Raw genomic sequence first — 22,176 nt, forward strand, 5'->3', positions numbered from 1 at the left:
GAGAAGAAGAAAAAGAAACATAGAGACAGGAAGTCGTCTGATTCTGACAGCTCAGACTCTGAGAGTGAAACAGGCAAGAGGGCAAGGCACACATCAAAAGATAGCAAGGCAGCAAAGAAGAAGAAAAAGAAGAAGAAGCACAAGAAGAAACACAAGGAGTGAGAGTAGAAAGAGTGTGGGGTGGTTGAAAGTAAGAAACCAGGAGCCTTGTGCTTTGAGGCTCCTGGAAACACTCAATAGTGAGAATATAGCCTCCCACCCCATTAACTTTGCTTCCATGGAGATGGCTTCCCCTCTTACAACAGGCAGGTTTGGGAGTTAGCGGTCAGAAGCAGCTGCCTGAATGAGTTATTATTTCCTTATCACTCCTGGCCCCTTTGCAAGTGAACCCTGCAGCTCACCCATTCATTCACCCAACTTCCTTCATTCAGCAGGAGGTTCCATTATCCTCTCCAGCTGCCACTGCCAGAGCTGGATTCCTGTAAGAATCCAGGCTAGAGCCAGAGACTGTTGTGGAGGTGAATCTGGCTGTAGTTGGAGAAGAGTAATTGGACCCTTCCTATTGGTCTGTTCTGGGCCAATTGGTGGGTGATCTCTGCTGCATCCAACATGGGAGCAGAGAGAGACTGGCAGCAAGAGGCAGAACATGGTGAGAAGTGGTGCTCACTTTTCCCATTCCTCCTAACATAGTTCTGCTATGCTAGAAGTGACATCCAGTGGTCACCACAGCTAGAAAAAAATCTGCAGTGTCACTTGTATATTGCATTCCAGCAGACCACTGAACCAGACAGCTGAAGCCAAGATCATTGTTCTACTTTGTATTTATTCCTCTGTGAATCAGTTGATTCCACTTCAGGTCCCTGCTTAAATTCCTGTCGCTAAATGGAAATCTGTTTGGTTTTAAACTTACTGAAAGTTCTTTTTCCTATAATTCTTCTTCCTGGGCAACTTACAGACTTAAAGTCACTGAGCCTGCACTAGCCCACAAAAGCATTTAATATGTTACCTTAGACTTTGGAGAGATGCCTAGCAGAGGTACAGAGCCAAAGGCTCTAGCCGGTCGCAGCTTTCTTGGGAGATCACTTACAAGCCCTCCCTTTTGTAATGATCAGATGCCCTCTTCCCTCAGAGTTGATTAGAGAAGTAGTAAGAATTTGTAACCATGAGTAACTAGCCTGGTGCATAGATCAGCAATCATCTTGGCCAGTGGTCATTTTCTCCCACCACTATGGTACAAGCCTGGGATCTGTGCCCTGAACCTGAATTCTGGAAAGGGAGAGCCTAGAGCATTTCACAGAACAGCCAGGCCCAAGAGCTCTCAGTGTAGGACAGGCCTGAAGTGACAGTTCAACAGCCAAACCTCGGGAAGCCCCACCACTGACTGAACCAGGAAATTTGACCATGGAAGGGGGCATTGTAAAGGCAAGGTATAGGTACAGGTGTTTTATTATTAAATGTGTAAGGTGACTCAGCTGATCATCAGTCTCTGAGACTGTCCATTTCAGTCTCCCATCCAGTGCTTCTTCCTGAGTAACCTTCAGGCAGTTATTTCTGCCCATTCTTTGACACACTGGAAACCAAGACTCCCAGAGTTATGTTACCAAAGGCAAAAAGGCAACTGGGTGGCCTTGGCTCTGCTTTATTGATCTCAGAGCACCCTATGAATGCCGTTAACAAAAAAACCACATACACAATGGAAACTGAAAGTGGATCCAGGCCAGTGGCACCTGACCCTAGAAGAATTTGTGGATTTGTACAAAATGCAGAGGAAGAAATGAGGCAATGTGGTGTTGAGTCGAGGGGTAGCTGATTGGCAGAGTAGGAGTCAGCAACAGCAGTCAGGTCATGCCTCTTTCTCATAAGTGCGAGTGCAAACTGCAGTGCCGTGGGTGAGTGTCTGGAAGGAAAGACAGAGTCAGATGGGGAGTGAAGCCAGGAAGGCCATTGCAAGCACTGTACCCTTCCTCCCTCCTGATAATTGTCACTTGAGTACCCACTATGTGCCAGGCATTTATATATATATAATACATATTTTCAGTATGTACAGCAAATCTTTAAGATAGGCATTGTAATTCTTATTTTAGAGATTTGGAAAAATTAGCCTTTAGAGAGGAAGTGATTTGGTCAAGATCCTTGAGTGTTTCTTTTTCCCTTATACCATTTGGCTTCCTTCATTCTTAGTGCCCAAGATAGTGCCTGGCATATAGTTGACAAATAGGAAAAATATCCAGAGACTCAGGAAAGGACTGTATTCAGCTACTAACTCCAATTCTTCCCTAACTTAGGGTAGTACCAGGGCCAGAGCCCTATACCGCCAACCATCCAGTCTGGCATCATAAAGCCAGACCCATGGCCTCACCATAGTTCAGTTGTCCACTGAGAATTTGGTCCTGCATACCACATCCCCACCAAAGCTAGGCACCTCATTCCAAACTTCAAGGGGACCGCTGTCCCACATGAGTGCAAGAATGCATTTAACAGGTTATGCTGACCTAAGAAGATGTGCAGTGAATATGCCCAGGTGAAAACCTGAGGCCCTGCAGTTAGGCAGAATCCATAGTTGGTTGCTCTCTGGGTCTGGGGGGAATTCAGTCAAGGCTCCAAGTGAAATCCCCAAGCTTGAACAGATCTACTAGCCTGGCTGTGGTACTTCCTACTACCCAGGCAGTAGTCAAGTAGTTGCAGTAGGCCAGACGTAGAAAGCATGAAAATGGGGTAGGACTAAAATGGGGAAGAAAGGACTGTGCTGGCCGGGCGCGGTGGCTCACACCTGTAATCCCAGCACTTTGGGAGACCGAGGCGGGTGGATCACAAGGTCAAGAGATCGAGACCATCCTGGTCAACGTGGTGAAACCCCGTCTCTACTAAAAATACAAAAAATTACCTGGGCACAGTGGCGCGTGCCTGTAATCCCAGCTACTCAGGAGGCTGAGGCAGGAGAATTGCCTGAACCCAGGAGGCGGAAGTTGCGGTGAGCTGAGATCACGCCATTGCACTCCAGCCTGGGTAACAAGAGCGAAACTCCATCTCAAAAAAAGAAGAAAAAAAAAAAGAAAGGACTGTGCTGTCATTCAGTGTCCCCACCATTCACCAGCCTGTTCCTGCAAGTGACAGTGCAGTCCTAGGGAGGAGAGAAAAGGGAATGCTGAGATAGGCAATGGGAGCCTCTCCTAGAGGGCCTGGGGTCAGATTCGGCCCTGTTTTCTACTTATTCCTGGGGTGAGGCAAGGTGGAAACACAGGAAGACCAAACAAAGGACATGCTGTATCAGATGCTTTGTGCTGTGCATACACTGTCTCTTACAGGCTTCCCAGCAGCCCTACAAGGTTGGTATTATTAATACCCATTTTACAGTTGCACTTGGAGAGGGTGATTTGAAGTCATGAAGCCTATAAGGTAAGATTTGAGCCCCAGCCTGTGTGAGTCCAAAGCCACCACACAGAAAATTCCTGTCCGATACCACCCTGACCTTGTAACCACTCTTGTCCCAGCTTCTGTGGCTCTCGAGGGAGGACTTGGCTTTTTAGAACAGACTTGGCTGAAAGAGCAGTAGTAAAAACCAATTAGATATGGCTCCAAAGTTGCTCATCTTACCAGGATGAGTTTTCCATCAATTAGCTCCCGCACAAGTGTCGTCTCTTGCCCATCCCACTTCTGTAGATGAACAAGTTTGCCTCCATCCAGTGTCACAATGGACTGTGGAAAGACAGTAGAGGCCTGAGCTGTGATCTTAGTCAGGATTGAGGGGCAGGATGGGGTCTGGACACTGGGGCCACAGAGGACACAACCTCTGACCCAAGCTAATGATGGTGTGAGGACAAGAGCTCAGGCAGTCTACCTCCCAGCTAGCCCTGCAGGATATCTAGTTCACCTCCAGCTTCTTCACCCCTACTGCCTTGCTGGGGAAGAGGCCTTCAGGTATTAGGCGAGGAGAGAAGGTGAGGCAGTATGGTGGAGCCACAGAGCCTGGCTCTGAGAAGCATCACAACCCTTCAAGATAGACACTTATTTGAACAGCCTGTTCCCTTCAGATACAGGTGGGATTTACTAGTCTATCCCTGGGAAAGACTGACTGAGGAGGTGGAGTAGTCCTGAGAATCTTTCTCCAGCCTTGTGGTTAGTACACATAATGTCTAAAAGACCCTTTGTGATAGGAAGTATTGGATAATTAGACTTCCTCCCCTGTATTCCTACACCTCTTCCTGGCCACATCATGTGACCTCTTCAGAGGGCAAAAGGACACCAACTGCAGTCCTAGGACTGGATGCCCTTGGATTGTTCCTCAGCTCTGGGTGCTGCCAGCATACACCAGCTGGTTCTCATTTGGCAGCTCTTCCAGGTCTCTCCTAGGAGTTTGGGGGCCACAAGGCCAAACTAAGGGATCTTGATGAGCAAAGTGGTTCAGTAGGAGAATCTGAGAAGGTTCTGTGTATTGTTTGGGGGATAAGGAATATGGCGCCTGCCTCTTAGTGTGCTGTCTTTATTCTTACCTTACTCCTTGTTCTTGTTCCCCTAGTTTTTTTTTTGCCTACTCAGAGTAGATATTTTTGCCCTAGGGATTCTAGAGGGCTATTTTGTTTAATTGGGGTTCTTGCCCATTGAGAAAGTAGGCAAGCCCAAGGAGGTAGGGGTGTGTGGTGGGGCAGCCACCTTTATCCAAGGTAGACTGCCATTTTCGGGCACCATTCCCAGCTCTGCTGCCAGCCACCTGTGTGCTCCTATCCTTTCTGGAGACAGCTGTGAGGAAGAGGAAACAGCTGATGGGGCTGAATGACAGTGTCATGATAGAACACTGCTGTAGGGACACCCTATAGAAGTCAAAGCCTCCAAGTTCTCTTGTACCCATGCCTGGCCTGGAATGTCTGAGGCAAGCTGTCAAGACAGCCACTGCAGTGTGACAGGACCCTGGGAGAGGGGGCTGAGGCTTTGTGGGAAGACATTGCAAAATTATAAGACGAATGCCCTGTACCAGAACATAGCTCTTCCTGCCTGTCAGCTGGCAACATCAGAAATAATTTGTCAGAGTCATTGGCCATGTCTGAGATTTAGAAGTTGAAGCAGCATCTGAGTAAGTGCTTCTTGTTCCTGACCCTTTTTTGCTGCTGGAGGCCACAATGACCTCACTCAGTGGAGGGCCCTGACTTCTGGGCATCATTCCTAAAGCACTTCATGTCACAGCCATGGGCACATAACTCCATCATCTATGGAAGGGGAAAGAAACCTAGAGCTAGTACTGCATACCTTGCACGGGATCACCCAGCTAGAGCTGGAGTAGATACTGAGGTCAGAAGAACATCCTGGTTCTGCACTGCCCATTCTGAGGCAGCCAGTAGATGAATCCCAAGAAGGGAGGGAAGAAAACAAGAGGACAGAGCTAACATGTATTTGGCATCAGTGGCATTCCAGCACTACACAGGCTTTATGAACCTTGTTTCATTTAAATCTTCCATGATAGTCCACCCCTCAGGCAACAATAACAGGGAGCCAAGACTTACAGCCTAGGTAGAGTCTCAGCACTTTCCATTCCCGACCCCTGTTTTCCCTGACTTACCTTAACCTTCCTGTCATCTGCTGTTGTCTCATCGAATTCCACCCCCAGCTTAAAGCTGATCTCTGTGTTCTTGAAGGTGCTGTGTGTTTTTAGGATGATAGTATCCCCATTCTTTTCAATGATTGTGGTAGGCTTGGTCATGCTGGCCACCTGCCTGGTAGCAAAACCCACACCTGAGGGTAGGGGGAAGGTTATAAGCATATGAGCTGGAGTAGAGAGGCGGTGTTCAAAAAACTAAATGAATAACTCTCAGGCCTAGGTATGATGAAGTGGAGGACTGTATCTTTCAAAGCCTTTGCATTGGGAATTTTAAAATTCAGTCTTGCCCTTAGTTCTGTTTGGTGAACACAGATTACTGATCCCATTAGACAGATGAGATGGTTAAGGAACAGCAGTGCAAGTCAGAGGCAGAGCTGGGATTAGAATAAGCTACTATTGGGCCAAGTTTGATAGCTCACATCTGTAATCTCAGCACTTTGGGAGGCCAAGGCAGGCGGATTACCTGAGGCCAGGAGTTTGAGACCAGTTTGGCCAACATGGTGAAAACCCATCTCTACTAAAAATACAAAAAGCCAGATGTGGTGGTATGTGCCTGTAATCCCAGCTATGCAGGACCCTGAGGTGTGAGAATTGCTTGAACCTAGGAGGTGGAGGTTGCAGTGAGCTGACACTGTGCCACTGCACTCCAACCTGGCTGACAGAGTGAGATTCCATCTCAAAAAAAAAAAAAAAAAAAAGCTATTAAGTACTATAAGATTTTTGTGTGGTAAGAACTGTACATATTATCTCATTTAGTTCTTCCTGTTCCTCTGAAGACTTTCCACATTACAGATGTAAAAACATAAGAGTTAAAGCTCAGGGTCACAAATCTGAGATTGAAGCCCAGAATTGTCTGACCCGAGAGCTTGCTTAAGTGCTCGGCCATACCGCCTCCCAAGGCTGGAGCATAAGGCTTCTTTCCAGGGCACCTGAAGAGCTCTCAAAGCCTTAGAAATAAGGCTGAGAGCCAGGCTTCTTTCCAGGGCACCTGAAGAGCTCTCAAAGCCTTAGAAATAAGGCTGAGAGCCAGGCATGGTGGCTCACACCTGTAATCCCAGCACTTTGGGAGGCCGAGGTGGGTGGATCACGAGGTAAGGAGTTCGAGAATAGACTGACCAACATGGTGAAACCCCATCTCTAAAAAAAATAAAAATAAAATAATAAGGCTGAGAAACGTAGACTTGGCCTCCCAAAGCCTTAGGAGTAATAAGAGTTTTCCACCTTTGGAAGTTTTTACCCTGAAACTAAGAAGCATTAAATGTGCTCTTGTCCCTTATATATGGCAACCCAACATTTTCAAAGCCTGTTATCTATGATCTAGGAGTTAGATACAAAGGAAGTATTTGTCCTCTTGCACAGATTGAGGAGGGTCTAAAGCGGTAGCAACAATGAATTAGACTCTGCTGGGCATGGTGGCTCATGCCTGTAATCCCAGCACTTTGGGAGGCCAAGGTAGATGGATCGCCTGAGGTTGGGAGTTTGAGACCAGCCTGACCAACATGGAGAAACCCATCTCTACTAAAAATACAAAATTAGCCAGGCGTGGTGGCGCACGCCTGTAATCCCAACTACTCGGGAGGCTGAGGCAGGAGAATCACTTGAACCCAAGAGGCAGAGGTTGCAGTGAGCTGAGATCATGCCATTGCACTCCAGCCTGGGCAACCAGAGTGAAACTCCATCTCAAAACCAAAACAAAACAAAACAGTGAGTGAGATTCAAACCCAAGTCTCCTGACTCCTAGTCTAAGGCTCTACAGAGACTATCTTCCTGACCCAAGCATGGCTTCCTTGGGTACGAGGCAAGTCCTACGTGTCCTGCAAGCAAGTAAAGAACAAAGAACTAATCATGACTGCCCCTTCTCCCCCCAGCAGCTTATGCTGAGCTGTCCTCCAAGGCAATGGTGAGGCAGGAGGCAGTCCAGTGTAGTGAAGTGGTGTGTATAGTCTCCAAATGTGCCTGGCTGCATAGTGCTTACTGGAGCTAGGTACTCTGCACATGCCCTACATGAGTTGTACTTAATGCTTGTAACAGCCCTGAAGCTTAGATTATCCCCAATTTACAATAGAGAGTGAAGTGTCTCCTCGAAATTCAAACGGAGTAAACTACTGACGGATTTGAATCTAGGCTCCAAAACGGCTCACTGTTTCCACTAGGCCATTCTGCCCAGCACATACTCAATCCAGGCCACCAGTTGTGCCGGTGGTCACTGGTACTAGATGGGACCTCTTTGCCCCTTGAGAGCCCTAGGTCTACAGCAGGAGGGGCAGGGGCTATGCTGTCAGCCTACCCTTGCCTGGCCAGTGAGGAACTTGGCCTTGCCCCTTGGTGTCAGGAAGTCAGGCCAATGACACTCCCATGCACAGAGCAGGACTGTTTGCTTAGGACCTACCCAGAGGTATAGAGTGTCTGAAGAGGAAACCACTGTGGGATAAGTGAGGGTCTGAACCAAGAGAAATTAAGAATATTGAGCTGACAGAATTTAGGAGACTCAGAGATCTGGGTTCTACTTAGAAATGAAGCCAGTGCTATTTACTGAGAGCTGAGGAGGGTCTTTTCCCAGGCTTCCTGTTCCTATGAAAAAGCAGGCTGCCTTAGCATAAGCTGCTGAAAAATAACAGGTCTTTAGGGAGATCGCTCCCCACCCACCCAACTTGGGGCGGAATAAGGGAACAACAGTGGTAAAGTTGTTTCAGCTCAGTCCAGGGACTCGACTCTGGCCTAGCTTTGGAAGGAGGAACTAAGTCTGGGCATTCCAACTTCCCAATAGCTGCTGGGGTGTGTTAGTGGGGGTTGGGGGGCTGTTCCTCTAAGAATGACTGCCTACCTGGAATTACTGGGCATAGCGCCCAGGGTAGACTAGGGGCCGTTAAGAGCTTTGACCTCTCCATCAGACCAAAGCAGTAGAAGAAGGGCTGAGGTCAATCATTAGCTAAGCAGTTCCTACTTTGCTTCCCACTCCCAGGGCCTATAGGGTAGTGGAAAGAGCTCTGGGTAACAGATCTAGAAACCTTAGGTTTTCATATCAGCTCTGCTGTGGAATTGTTATAATACATTTCTACTCTCCTGGTTTCAATTTCCCTGTTGAACCAGACGGTATGGGAATCTCCAAGTTCCTCACCTGTAAGATTCTTTGAATCCTTTTTCTTAACCATCTCAACACCACAGCAGTTCTTCACAGCCTCCTAAACCAGTCAACCTCCCTCCCAGGTCTTGACCTTGCTCTGACACCCTCTACTGCACAGTAGAAGTCCAATGGCTTTCTCTGCCTACCCTTTGCACAGGTGGGTGAGCCTTGGGTTGCAGGAAAGGCCCAGCTGATGATGGGCCTCTTGCCCCACCCTACCACGAGGCTCACAGACAGTGATTAAGGCCTGGTTACATATCACCGCAGGACAAGGTCAGACTAGCTTGGGAGAAAGAGCATTTTCAGCAACAATCCCCTTCCCTAATCCAACATGGAGAGATGGGGATTGCTGCTTACTGAAGGTCCCTGTCTTACCTCATCCTCATATCTGATTCACTGATACACGTTTTTTCCCCACCGATCTTCCTCCTAGGTATTTCCTACTTGTTTAAGGTCATAGTACACTCCCTAGCTGCCCCATTCCCTTTCTGGGTTCAGTCTCCTCCAATTTCTAAACTACCCATGCCCCGTTCTTTCTCTTCCTTGACTAGACTCCCCTTCCTGTGATCAGTGTTCTTTATCCAAACCCTCCTCCTACCTCCAAATCATATATCTGTCTTCCTGGAAAGAGCCTCCCACACAGCTGCCTCCTTCCTCCACCTCCCTACCATGGTCTCTAACCAGATTTGGACCATGAAATCCCCTTCCGAACAGGCTCTACCTGCCCTAGCCCAGGCCGCCATTCCGCGTTCCCCTATTCCCCAGTCTTAACCAAGAGGGATGCAGCAGGAGCCCTGCGTGGTGCTAGGGATGCCACCAGCCCCTCCCCAAGCCAGCATCCAGAGCCCCGCGGCTTGCTCACCGAGTGACTTCATGTAGTCATCGAAATTCTTGCTGTCCACTAGCTTCCAGGTGCCCAGGAAAGCGTCCACCATAGTGATGCTGGGCTAGGCTGAGACAAGCTGCGAGAGAGCAGGCGTGCAAAGATTCGGACGGCGGCTCCGTGCCCGGGCTGCTGCTTTAAATAGCCCTCGCATCACATGAGACGTGGCCCACGCCCCCGGCTCCCGAAATAGGAAGCCCCAGGCTAGGGCTCACCCAGGAGGGGCTGGTCCGCCATCCCCCAACCCGCCGAGGTGGGAGGGGACCAGTCAGTGGCGCCCTGCTTGCCTGCGTCAGCGCCAGTGCCTGGCCCCCTAGTCTCTACCCCAGGCTGGCAGGACCATCTCCCTTTCCTGGCCTCTAGGCACTCTGGAATCCGAGAAGGAAGCAGCCGGCACCGGCCGGAGAGCTGGGGCGCATGCCATGGATATCTTCCGTAGCCCAGTCCCTCTTTGAGCTTGGGGTCAGAGCAGAGATGAGACTAGAAAAGGAAAACTCGACCTTGGGCTGGTGCCCACGCCGGGAAAAACTCTGGTTGACTTCTGGCGCAGGCATCCGTCCTCGTTTTACAAGTGAGGAGCCCGCGGCTCAGCGGGGAACTGGCAAGGTCTCAAGAAATAGCGGGTGAATGGATCTTCAGATTGCAAGCTTAGCCTAGCAAGGCCGCGCTGTCCCTTCACTCCCACTGCCTGGTGGCGGAAACAATTACCAGGGGCTCCGTTTGCGGCTGAGCTGACCTTGTCTTCTGCCTGTTTTGTGCGAAAGCCTGACCTTTCGCATCTGCGCCCGCCTGCTCACACGTGCTTGCCCCTCCCTGCAGAATGTTTCATGCTGGCCCTCCTCCCGCCCCGCCCCACCCCACCCCACCCCACCCCATCCTACCATCCAACTCCCCACCCGCCCCTGCAAGTGCTTCGGGCTTTTCCAGTCTATCCGCACAGCTCCAAGTTTTAGCTCAGTTCCTTCCCAGCTCACCCTCCTTCAGAAATTCTGCCAATTCGGTCAGCTCTTCAAGGCCCACTGCTGCCTTCCCCACCTGCTGCCTTCCCTGACCTGTTCACACTAGCAAGTCTCTGCACTTTGGGTACTTTGCTGCCTCCTTTCCAGAGCCTGTTGTGCAGTGGTTTGACACTGTATAGTTCACTAAGCACTTTGAGTGGATGTAAGACCTGCCTTGTATTGATATTTATTGCATGCTGAGGGCTTTAGGTATATTGTTTCATTGGAATTTTCATTTTTTTATTATTTTTTAGAGACAAGGTCTCTCAATGTGTCTCCCAGCCTGGAGTACTGTGATGCCATCACAGCTCACTGCAGCCTCAAACTCCAGGGCTCAAGGGATCCTCCCACCTTAGCTTCCCAAGAAGCTGGGACTGTAGGCACACACCACCAAGCCTGGCCTCATTGAACTTTTAAAACAAAATCCATGAAATAGGTGTTACTATATTATCTTGTCTTTTTAAATAGATGAACAAGCTGAAGCTCTGAGTTCACTTATTAATTCAGCAGTTATTAAAGTACCTACTTTGTACCAGGCCCTGCTTTGAAGAGAGACAACAGGGAACGAAACACATACTCACCTCTGGGCAGCCAAACACAAAACTAATGTGACTTTAACGGGGGTCCAGTCCTGTCCTGACCTGAGGCTCAGTGTAGGCTTCTCAGAGGAAGTGAGGTATAAATTAGTTTCTGAGTGATGGCAGGAGGCCCAGCACATGAAGGAGTAGTGCGGAACTGAACTTCAGCCAGCAGCAGCCTGTCCAGGGTGGGCCTGCAGGAGCCAACACAGGAGCCCTGAGGCCTGCCAACTCGGCCACGTGCATATAGTGTGGCAGGTCTTCCTTCCTGGGACTCTGTTTCTCCATGTGAAAACCCTGCCTCCCTTTTCCTCCCTGGACTGTTCTGGGAACAAGGCCAGGAAGGAAGAGCCCTCTCCCCACCCTAAGGTCTTGATCCCTTTGGACAGTCCAGTTGCCAGAAGACTTAGAGGATCATTTTTGCCACAGCTACAGGGACAGGCCTCAGGGCTGGGCATGGAGCCTTGGTGATCTCACTGTTGGAGCAGGTGCCAGGAGAGGAGGAGGGGAAAAAGATGATGATTTCTGACTCAAGGTCATAGCCTTCAGTCACTGGTCCTCCTCTCTCAAGGACTGTGTGACCAGGGACTAGAACTGTCTCCTTATGTGGTGGCCCTTATAATGCAGTGATGGAGGCCGGGTGTGGTGGCTCACGCCTATAATCCCAGCACTTTGGGAGGCCGAGGCGGGTGGATCATGAGGTCAAGAGATCAAGACCATCCTGGCAAACATGGTGAAACCCTTTCTCTACTAAATACAAAAAATTAGCCGGGCATGGTGGCACATGCCTGTAATCCCAGCTACTTGGGAGGCTGAGACAGGAGAATCATTTGAACCCAGGAGGTGGAGGTTGCGGTGAGCCGAGAATGCGCCATTGCACTCCAGCCTGGGCAACAAGAGCGAAACTCCGTCTCAAAAAAAAAAAAAGAAAAAATTGCAGTGATGGAAAGCTGAGGCTAGGCTAATGGCTGCTGGCAGATCTTCATTCTGATCTGAATTTCTTTCTTTTTTTTTTTTTTGTAGAGACAGGGTTTCAGGGTTTCACCATGTTGGCCAGGCTAGTCTTGAACTCCCGACCTCAGGTGATCCTCTCGCCTTGACCTCCCAAAGAGCTGGGATTACAGGCATGAGCCATCACACCCAGGTTTTTTTTTGAGATGGAGTCTTGCTCTGTTACCACCAGGCTGGAGTGCAGTGGCGCAATCTCGGCTCATTGCAACCTCCACCTCTCGGGTTTCAAGTCCCAAGTAGCTGGGACTACAGGCACGCACCACCATCGCTAGCTAATTTTTGTATTTTTTAGTAGAGACCAGGTTTCACCATGTTGGCCAGGATATTCTTGATCTCTTGACCTCGTGATCCGCCTGCCTAGGCCTCCCAAAGTGCTGGGGATTATAGGTGTGAACCACCGTGCCCAGCTCTGATCTGAATTTCATTGGGTACTAGTGGTGTGGCCTTGGGCAATTCACTTAAGGCACTCTGAGTCTGTTTTTTTTTTTTGAGAAGGAGTCTCGTTCTGTTACCTAGGCTGGAGCACAGTGGCATGATCTTTGCTCACTGCAACTTCCACCTCCCGGTTCAAGTGATTCTGCCTCAGCCTCTCAAGTAGCTAGGATTACAGGCATGGGCCACCACTCCTGCCTAATTTTTGTATTTTTAGTAGAGACAGGGTTTCACCATGTTGGCCAGGCTGGTCTTGAACGCCTGACCTCAAGTGATCCGCCTGCCTTTGCCTCCCAAAGTGCTGGGATTACAGGTATGAGCCACCACACCCAGCCTATTTCTTTATTTTAAGAGAGTCTCACTCTGTCACTCAGGCCATGCAGTAGCATGATCTCAGCTCACTGCAGGCTTGACCTCCCAGACTCAAGGTATCCTCCCACCTCAGCCTCCTGAGTAGTTAGGATTACAGGTGCATGGCACCATGCCCAGCTAATGTTTTGTGTGCTTTTTGTTTTTGGTAGAGACAGGGTTTTGCCATGTTGCCCACATTGGTCTTGGATTACTGGCCTCAAGCAATTTGCTTGCCTTGGCCTTTCAAAGTGCTGAGACTACAACAGGCATGAGCCACAACGCCTAGCCTGAGATAACACATTTAAATGCTGAATATGGTTGACTTAGTAAATGTTCACTGCTGCTATTGTTATTATCTCCAGGGGTAGTGCAGACATCTAAGACCTAGTCTGAGTTCTGCAGCTTGCCTGCTGAGTTAGTTACCCAAGGCAGATTGCTTTGCTTCTTTAATTCTTAGTTTTCTTATTTCTGGGACAGGATTAGAAACTGCTGCAACTGTGAAAAGAGGTCTATAGAGGCTTTTAGGATGGGTTGTCGGGGGCACTGACTGAAAATCCATTTGCTCCCTCTCTTGGGGCCTGTCCAAGTTGAGCAGCATGGGGCTTTGAGAAGCTCTACAAGACAAACCTCAAACCAACTACCCTCACTGCCCTTCCCCCACCTTGCCACCATGCACAGACCTGGGTCCCTGAGGTTAACCCATAAGCTGCACCCCATCTCCTTTCCTCCTGGTTTATATCCTTCTTCCTTCTAAGTATGTACCGTTTTCTCCTCATCCCTCTGAGTACCTGCCTCTCTAGCTCTGTCATGCTCACTACATCTGGGGGAGAATGTGAGCCCTGTCACTTTTTGTGCTCCCCTGTCTTGCCCTTGGCACATCCAGATGTGGATATAACATCTGACAGGCAACAAGACCAGTGCCTGCCAAGAACAGCATCTCCCCAGCCCTCATCCTATGGTGAGGTCACTGTTCTATGTTTCCACAGCAACCACAGGCTGGGAAAAGGAGAATAGGAGAGATGAGTAACCAGAAGCCAGCCAATGAGATGAGCTGCAGCACCGGATGATCCATGGGGCCATGGGGAGGGGGAACAAGGGAGGCCTGCTCAGCATCTTTAGCTGTTTCCTGGATCCTCCCTGCCATCTGGATGCCTCCACTAGAGAACGAGCTACTGGCACCAGGAAAGAGCTAGAGGCTAAAGAAGCTGAGCTAGAAGCTCTGCTGATCCAAGAACATGGCCCTCCTTTTTTGCCTCTTCAGGGTCTAAGTCTATGGATGCTGACTGCCCCTGCCCCATCCCACCCCTAATATCTGCAACTGGGAATTTTTCCCATTTGCTGGTAATGATGGTGGGGCTCTTTCTGCCTCTGCCTGCCATAGAACCAGCAAGTCTTAGACGTCCCTTCTTTTTATGCCCCTGGTGCATGGTGTCTTTGTTACCAGAAAGGGGTCCCAATCCAGACCCCGAGAGAGTTGTTGCATTTCACACCAGAAGGAATTTGGGGCAAATCCACAGAATAAAGTGAAAGCAAGTTCATTAGAGAAGTAAAGAAATGTCTGTTTAGTAAACATTATTAACCTGTTCCCTTAACTGTAAACATTTTGTGACTAAGAATATTTCACATCTTAGCCAGGTCTCAGCTTCATTTTACCCTGTCTCTATGCAAGATGGAGTCACTCTGGTTAGAATGCCTCTGACATCTTCAGATTCGATGTCTTTAGAAAGATCCCTGATTCTAAATTCCAGGCCTGCAGTTACTAGCTAGAGAACTGGAACAAGCTCATTTTCCCCCTTCTGAGTCCCCTTTTCTCCCAAATAGATGAAGGCCATCAACTTCTTGGGGTTATCAGGATTAAAAGATAACAAATGGAAAGCCTACTATGCACTAATGAGTAACCAGAAGCCAGCCAACAAGATGAGCTGCAGCACCTGCTGATCCATGGGACCACGGGGAGCGGGGACAAGGGAGGCCTGCTCAGCATCATCAGCCGTTTCCTGGACCCTCCCTGCCATCTGGATGCCTCTGCTAGAGAATGTGCTACTGGCACCAGGAAAGAACTAGAGTAGAGGCTTAAAAAGCTGAAGGAGTAGTAACTTCTTTCTCCTATCCTCTTTCCAGTTCTTTTCCCCAGGATGTTTGAGTAAGCCAAGTCCTTTTGAGACCCTGAATCAATAGGAAAGGATTCAAGTATGTGGCCAACTCCTCCTCATTGATGTCGCAGAGTGGCCTTCAGATCTTGGAGATAAGTTTCCTCATATTTCCCTTTCTCTCTATTTAAATATTCATTCATTCTACCAATCTTAATGGAGCACTCCTATGGCCAGGCACTGTGGGCTCAGTGGAGATCCAGGGTGAACAGGAGAGCCCCCTGCTCTCACTAAGCTCACAGTGCAGGGGGATTGCAGCCACAGTGGGTGGAATGGAGTGTTCTTTCTGCCACTAGGAAATCTGCTTCCTTGTTCCCCAAGAGTTCTAGATACTGTGGGCTTGAGAGAACAAATGATGGCAGAAGGTAGAGGTTTACTCAACGCCAATTTGCTTCTAAGAAGCTGCTGCCTCTGGCAGAATGCTCCGTGAAATGAGAACAGTGGCCCTCCCTACCCTGGGGGAGAGGGGGCAGCTCAGTGGGGAGGGGCAATTGCCTTCTCAGAAGCCAGCCATCTCCCCATTGCTGGCAGAAGAAAGCCCAGACTCTATTTAGCCTGATCTCATCTATTTCCTTGGTCTAATTTATTACTGAAATTCTATTTTAAGAAGAGTTTCTGGCGGAGAATAAGGTACAATTGACAAGATTGGGTGTATTCAGGGTTGGTATGGCTGTAGACAGGTGTAGTATATTGAATGAATGAACAAATGAGCGAGTGAAGGAGAGAATCTACCTCTCTAGCTTTAGGGGCTCTGGAGTGAGACTTGGGTTCCAATCTTGCCCGCTACGTATACAACAACTGTGTGACCTTGGGCAAGTCATGATCTCACTGGGTCTCAGTTTCCAAATCTGCAGAGGGCGTGATCACTATCCTCACCTAGCCAGCCTCCCAAGGACCCTGAGGAGATAGGGGAGGACAAGTTGAGGAATGCAGCACAAAGGATGTTTCTCCAACTCCTGGCCTCAAGCGAGCCTTCTGCCTCAGCCTCTCGGGTAGCTGGGACAGGTGTATCTGGTTTATACTTTTTCTCTTCTAGCCTTCTTCCTTGGCTGCCTGTGGTTCTTAGCACAAGACCTATTTTCTTTGACATGCCCCATAGCCACGACCCACAGCCTCATAGCCTATACACTCTCCCCCTACCTGCCTCTCCAGCTTTCCACACTGCAGCCACTCTGATCTTTTGTACCTTGAGGGGCACCATGTTTCTCTCTTTCTGTTTGCCAACAGTGCTCTTCCTTTCCCCTACAGTCTTTTCATTAACTCCTTTTTTTTTTTATTAAAAAATCTTTTAAAAGTAGTATTCTATTTTTTTTTTTTAGACAGTCTTACTCTGTCACCCAGGTTGGAGTGCAATGGTTTGATCTTGGCTCATTTCAACCTCTGCCTCCTGGGTTCAAGCAATTCACATGCCTCAGTCTCCTGAGTAGCTGAAATTACAGGCATGCGCCACTACATCTAGCTATTTTTTGTATTTTTAGTAGAGATGGAGTTTCACCATGTTAACTAGCCTGGTCTCCAACTCCTGACCTCAAGTAGTTCACCTGCCTTAGCCTCCCAAAGTGCTAGGATTATAGGTGTGAGCCACCACGTCCAGCCAACTCCTACTCATTTTTCAGGTTTCAGCGTAATGATCCTTCTTCTGGGTAGCCCCTTCTGCCCTGTCCTTTCCTATCCTGCTTTGATGTTTGTTTCAGTCTGCCTTTGTTATTACACTAGAGGCCCTTAGAGGGCTGGGACCCAGTATGTGTTGCTCTCTACTGTGCACAGGACCTGGCACATATTTGTGGAATGGACAGTCTTTCCAGAGAAAAGAAAGCCACTTGTTCTTTGCAGTGTTTTCTCTGTTTTGAAATTCTAACATCATCACTGTCTCCTTCTCCACTACTCTCAACTTTCCTCCTGCCAAAGTATCCTGTTTTGTGTCCTCTTTCTCACTCCATCCCTGAGGTCCAGGAGCCTGAGCCATTTCCCGTGTGTGGCGGGGCCCCACGTTCTCCCAGGGTGAGAACTGCCCTTTGGGAAGCATGGGTGTAGCCTGAATCTCAACAGAAGCTTTCTTTGGGGACGAGGTTATTCCCAGAAAGTAATTAAATGAGGCCCCAAACCTGGGGCTGACCCTGGCTCCCTCCTCAAACTTCAGTTTCCTTTTTTCTCAAATGAAAAAAAGGTTGCCTCTGCAAAAATCTAAATAATCTCGAATATTGGATTAGGTAAAGTATAATTAGAAAGGCAAACCTTAGGCTTATAAAACAGCACTTCACATTACCAGGTCTCAAGCATGTTTGTGTGCCATGTGGCCTGGCCTCCATCCCCTCTCTGGACACCAAACAGATGGTTCAGTAGTCATGCCTCATAGTGCATTCTATTCAGGAACAGCTTACCCAAGATTCTGGAAGGATTCGACTAGCTCCCAGAGGCCTAATGAACCTGGTTGGTGTGGACACAGATGACCACTGTTGTCGCTGGGTGAGGAGAGCTGGCAAGCCATGGCAGGGTGGCTGGCAGGGAGTGTTCCAGGAAGCAAGTACAGAGCCAACACTGTCAGCCTGGCTTGGGCTGAGATCTTAGGAGTTATCTGGTGTGGGCTGATGGGACAGCAACCCAGGACTCTGTAGTAAACAAAGACACTAGATAGGAAAAGGAAGGAGCCCATTTGCAGGAAGGACTGGGTGGGCTGGGGGGGTAACAAGGACTGGAGCCCAGGGTGAGAGATTTCTCCTTGTAAGGGTTGGCAGTGGTAGGACCATGAGGTTAGAGGGATGAGATCAGAGTCAGGAAGAGATAAAGTCAGATTAAAGTCAGATGAAGCAGGCTGTCTTTCTCAGAATGGGATCATTCAGTGCAGGAACAAAAACAGCTCAGGCCACACCTGTAATTCTAGCTTTGTGAGGCCAAGGCAGGTGGATCACTTGAGGTCAAGAGTTCAAGACCAGCCTGGCAACACGGTGAAACCCTGTCTCCACTAAAAATACAAAAATTAGCCAGGCATAGTGGTGGGTACCTGTAATTCCAGCTACTGTGGAGGCTGAGGCAGGAGAATCGCTTGAACCTGAGAGGTATAGGTTGCCGTGAGCCAAGATCACGCCATTGCACTCCAGCCTGGGCAACGGAGCAAGACTCTGCCTCAAAAATAAATAAATAAATAAATAAATAAATAAATAACAGCTCAGGAGTCATAGGCTGGTATATGTCTGGCTGTTGAATCTTCTTCCACCGCTGGTGAGTCGGTTTATGATCTGTCCGCGGAAAGGGAGGAGGTGTAAATACCACCAAGGAAAGTTGGGAGACATACTTGCGTGAACTTGGACAAGTCAGTCTCTCTGTGCCTGTTTCCTCCTCTGTGTGATAAGGATAATAATGTCTAACCTTTTGAGAGAATAAACAAGATTGTGGGTACAAAGAAGCTTTGCGTGCTATGAGCGTGGTGCAGAATATTGTTGCTAACATTGATACAGCACTTCCTGAGCACTTCACTGGACTGAGTAGCTTTTTGTCTTTCACCTCATGTAACCCTGACGATAACCTAGTGAGGTGGGTACTATTCTCGTCCCTGATTTACAGATGGGAGCCAGGATTTGGACTCAGGCAGACTGGCTCTAGAGCTTGCATTGCTTAACCATTATTCTACACTGGCTCTCCCTGTGACATTGTTCACCCTGCCTTCTCTGTGACCTTGGGCCAGTATCTTTTCTTCAGTTTTCCCAACTCTGTGTTAGGTGGTTGGGCCAGATGATCTCTTCAGTCCTTCAAGCTTGGTAGTCAGTGGTTCAGGAAAGGAACTTCCAAGTAGGGTAGAGGGCGAGGTGGGGCCAGGGCTGAGAGAGGACAAACTTTTCCAGTGTCTCTGCCTTGTCATTAGTGGATAGGCTGGCAGGCTCCCCTTTGCCCTATAAGTGGGGCCAAGGGAGCAGGTGATGCTCAGTCCCAGCCTGATATATTAACTGGTCCCTGAGGATCACTGACATCTGACCACTAGGTCCACCTGCCAATAGTCAGGCAAGGCCCATCTGCCTCTGCTAACAGACCCCAGAGGGCTCTTCTTCAGTCTTCAGTCTCTACCTGCCCATTCTGGGCCCCTACCCCCTCACCCAGGATCAGTTTATCTGGGCACCAGGCCTGGTCTGGGGTCCTGGGGATGGGGCTATTTTTAGATGTCCTCTGTCTCCTTGGCCTGGGCCTCTAGCCAGATCAGGCCGTTTATACACATGCATGTGCACACACAGATTTTCTCTTGTGTCAATCCCTCATTGAACTTGACTGTTTTACTAGTTTGATGCCTGGCCTCATACTGAGTACGGATAATCAACAGATGACCTAGACTTCGTCGCTGCTCTCATAGAGGGATGGGAGAGGTAGACTTGTCTACAGACTATGACAATACCGAAAGGCTATTACTATCACATAGGGCTGCCCCTGTACCATGGAAGACCGAAGGAGGGAGCCCCCGCTCTGCCAGGAAAGGCCTCATACAGGAGGCAGTCTTTGGGCTGGGTCTTTTTTTCTTTCTTTCTTTCTTTTTTTTTTTTTAAATAAAGACAGGGTTTCACCATGTTAGTCAGGCTGGTCTTGAACTCCTGACCTCAGGTGATCCGCCCACCTTGGCCTCCAAAGTGCTTGGATTACAGGCGTGAGCCATCACACCCAGCTGGGCTGGGTCTTGAAGGATAGGCACATAGGAGTCCACTAGATGTGGGGAGGGGAATTGGGGAGGCAGAGGAGAAGGATTCGGTGAGAGAGGATGAGATTTTTCCTGATGATTGCCCTCAGGTGAAGGCAGAAGATAAAAATGTCAAGTGACAAGAATGGAAAGATAGTGTAGGGCAAACAGGAGACCTTGCCCAACATCCAGGAGTCTGGACTTCTTTCTGAAAGCAATCAAGAGTCACGGAGGGTTTCAGGCAGGCGACCTTCATGATCTGATTTGTATTATGGGATGAGTTCCCTGTCTGCTGTGTGGAGGCTGCATTGGAGATATTGGTTAAAAGACAGCTGTTCAATCTGCACAGTCCAGCAGGACTCACCTATTCCCACAATGCAACAGAGAGAAGGGGAAAATGGGAGGACACACTTCTAATTAAAGGCATGGCGTGGCCACTGCACATCTCTTTTCTCCCAGGTGCATCTAGATGCAAGTGAGACTAGGAAATATGGTGATTATTCTGGACTGCTTTTTACTCTAGAAAAGAGAGAGAATAGATATCAGGGGACTGGAGGCCTCTGATACAGTGGTTAAGTCTCTGAGCCAGGCGTGGCGGCTCATACCTGTAATCCCAGCACTTTGGGAGGCCAAGGCAGGCAGATCACTTGAGGTCAGGAGTTTGAGACCAGCCTGGCCAACATGACGAAACCCTGTCTCTACTAAAAATACAAAAATTCGTTGTGCATGCCAGCTAATTGGTGTATGCCTGTAATCCCAGCTACTTGGGGAGCTAATGCAGGAGAATCACTTGAACCCAGGAGGTGGAGACTACAGTGAGCCAAGATCGTGCCACTGTACTCTAGCCTAGGTGACAGAGCGAGACTCCGTCTCAAAAAAAAAAAGTCCCTGAAATCAGATTTCTCAGTTTAAGTTCTGCCTTAATCATTTACCATCTATGCAGGCAGATTACTCACCCTCTCCGTGCCTCAGTTGCTTCCTCTGAGGGTACAGTGAGCTAACACATACCGAGTGCTTAGAGTAGATCCTGGCACATAATGATGCCCAGAGCTGTTTTCTGTTTCTAAGAGAAGGGGAGCTCTGGGAACAGGTGTTGCCTGAGTCCCCAGGAATCGATGAGGCACCCACAGTGGGGCAGATGTCTGGCTAGGGCAGCCAGGCCTATAAGCTGTGCGCTTTAACTCCATTCTCTTAATCCCCATGTCTTAGCTGAGGCAGAGGATTCTGGGAGCAGGGTATGGGGGTCCTGGGAAAAGAAAGGAAGGTGGATTTTGGAGCTGATTCAAGGATGGATAGCCCAAGAAGTGATGTCTGTGGATCTAGGAGCTTCAGATGCAGCCCAGCCTGGAGCCCCTTTCCCTCACAGGACAACAGATCTCCCAGGGTCATGGTAGGGCAGGGAAGGGGAGGTGGGGGGCCAGTCATAGTCATCTTGACTAATGACTTCAGACTTGGCTGCTGTGTGACCTCAGGCCTCCAGCCACCACTGACCTTCTCTGGGCCTTGATCTTTCCATCTGGAAGCTGGGATCACTTCTCCTTCCTTGCTGTCCTGCAAGATGAGTGTGAAGATTAGATGTCAGTCCTAGAATTGGGTTGCTCCCTGTGAAGAAAGAGACCCCTTCCTCTTAAGCTTCTAAGACCACTTCCCCTTAGCCTTGCATTTCAAAAGGAGAAGTGAAAGTTGAAAATAGAAGGCACAAGGTCAGCGGAGGAGACAAAACCGGTGCCACTAGAGGAACCTGGAGGTTAAAGATGAACGACCCCCACCTCCCAACCCCAGTTCCTATCCTGTCTATAGCTCACAGGCATGGTGTGGAGGAATCTTCCCTGGAAGGCATTATTCTTGCTTAATCATGATTAGACTCCACCTAAGGAACCCCTCGCTTACCTCTTTAATCCCGACCCTCTCACACTTACCCTCTAAGACTGTGAGACTTTAAAAGAGGCCAGGATTTTCTAGTCGGCGAGCTTGGTTCTTGAGACATGAGTCCGCCGAGACTTCCAGCTGAATAAAAAGCCATTTCCTTCACAAACCTGGTGTCCGAGAGGCTTTGACTGTGGTGTGTCCTGTTACACCAGCAGGGCTGAGTGCCTTGGAGGCATGTGTCAGCAGCAGATACCACTGCACCCCTTCCCTGGAAGGAGAAGCATTGCTGCTCAGTCCAGCTGAGCCACGACTGCCTGTCCTGCCTTCTTCCTCATGTAAGCTATGCTCTTTTCCCCAGGCTACTGGTTGTAAAATAGGGTGGGATAAGAGTAATGTGTGAGGGCCGGGTGTGGTGGCTCAAGCCTGTAATCCAAGCACTTTGGAGGCCAAGGCGGGCGGATCACCTGAGGTTGGGAGTTCAAGACCAGCTGATCACCATGGTGAAACCCCATCTTTATAAAAAGAATAAAAAT

The 22,176-nt window shown here is 49.0% G+C and overlaps 3 protein-coding genes and 1 pseudogene across 14 annotated transcripts in view; 3 read left to right on the forward strand and 1 right to left on the reverse strand.

The window, feature by feature from the left end:
• ZCCHC17 (zinc finger CCHC-type containing 17) overlaps window positions 1-1,476 on the forward strand; it is a 74,047-nt gene extending 72,571 nt beyond the window's left edge. For 7 of the 9 annotated variants that reach the window (XM_002750535.7, XM_054259067.2, XM_054259068.2 and 4 more), the window contains one exon: window positions 1-1,476. In XM_002750535.7, coding sequence (XP_002750581.1) covers window positions 1-162 — 162 coding nt within the window. In that variant the 3' untranslated portion in view covers window positions 163-1,476. The other 2 variants (XM_054259069.2, XM_054259071.2) reach the window with 1 other exon arrangement.
• On the reverse strand, window positions 806-9,711 carry FABP3 (fatty acid binding protein 3). Of its 3 annotated transcripts, none has more exons than XR_008482653.2 (5): window positions 9,577-9,711; window positions 5,552-5,724; window positions 3,595-3,696; window positions 2,885-3,027; window positions 806-1,897 (listed from the first exon to the last, which is right to left on the reverse strand). XR_008482653.2 is itself a non-coding variant. In XM_054259072.2 (5 exons), the coding sequence occupies exons 1-5, from the start codon at window positions 9,647-9,649 to the stop codon at window positions 1,857-1,859; spliced, it is 507 nt and encodes a 168-aa protein (XP_054115047.2). In that variant the 5' UTR covers window positions 9,650-9,711; the 3' UTR covers window positions 806-1,856. The 3 variants fall into 3 exon arrangements, 2 of the variants coding, with proteins under 2 accessions (XP_054115047.2, XP_035164397.2); XM_054259072.2 differs by having other exon boundaries at window positions 2,885-3,002; XM_035308506.3 differs by lacking the exon at window positions 2,885-3,027.
• The window catches only part of SERINC2 (serine incorporator 2), a 74,588-nt gene continuing 53,536 nt past the window's right edge, over window positions 1,125-22,176 (forward strand). The window contains exon 1 of the mRNA XM_078331022.1: window positions 1,125-21,978. The gene's annotated coding sequence lies outside the window, so the exon portion shown is untranslated. The remainder of the gene's footprint in view (window positions 21,979-22,176) is intronic.
• Window positions 1,125-22,176, forward strand: part of LOC128932614 (large ribosomal subunit protein eL20 pseudogene) — a 27,352-nt pseudogene continuing 6,300 nt past the window's right edge. Inside the window, exon 1 of the transcript XR_013519904.1 lies at window positions 1,125-21,978. The product of XR_013519904.1 is annotated as a large ribosomal subunit protein eL20 pseudogene (transcript). The remainder of the gene's footprint in view (window positions 21,979-22,176) is intronic.

The sequence above is a fragment of the Callithrix jacchus genome, chromosome 7, assembly GCF_049354715.1.
Source record: "Callithrix jacchus isolate 240 chromosome 7, calJac240_pri, whole genome shotgun sequence".
Classification (NCBI taxonomy): domain Eukaryota; kingdom Metazoa; phylum Chordata; class Mammalia; order Primates; family Cebidae; genus Callithrix; species Callithrix jacchus.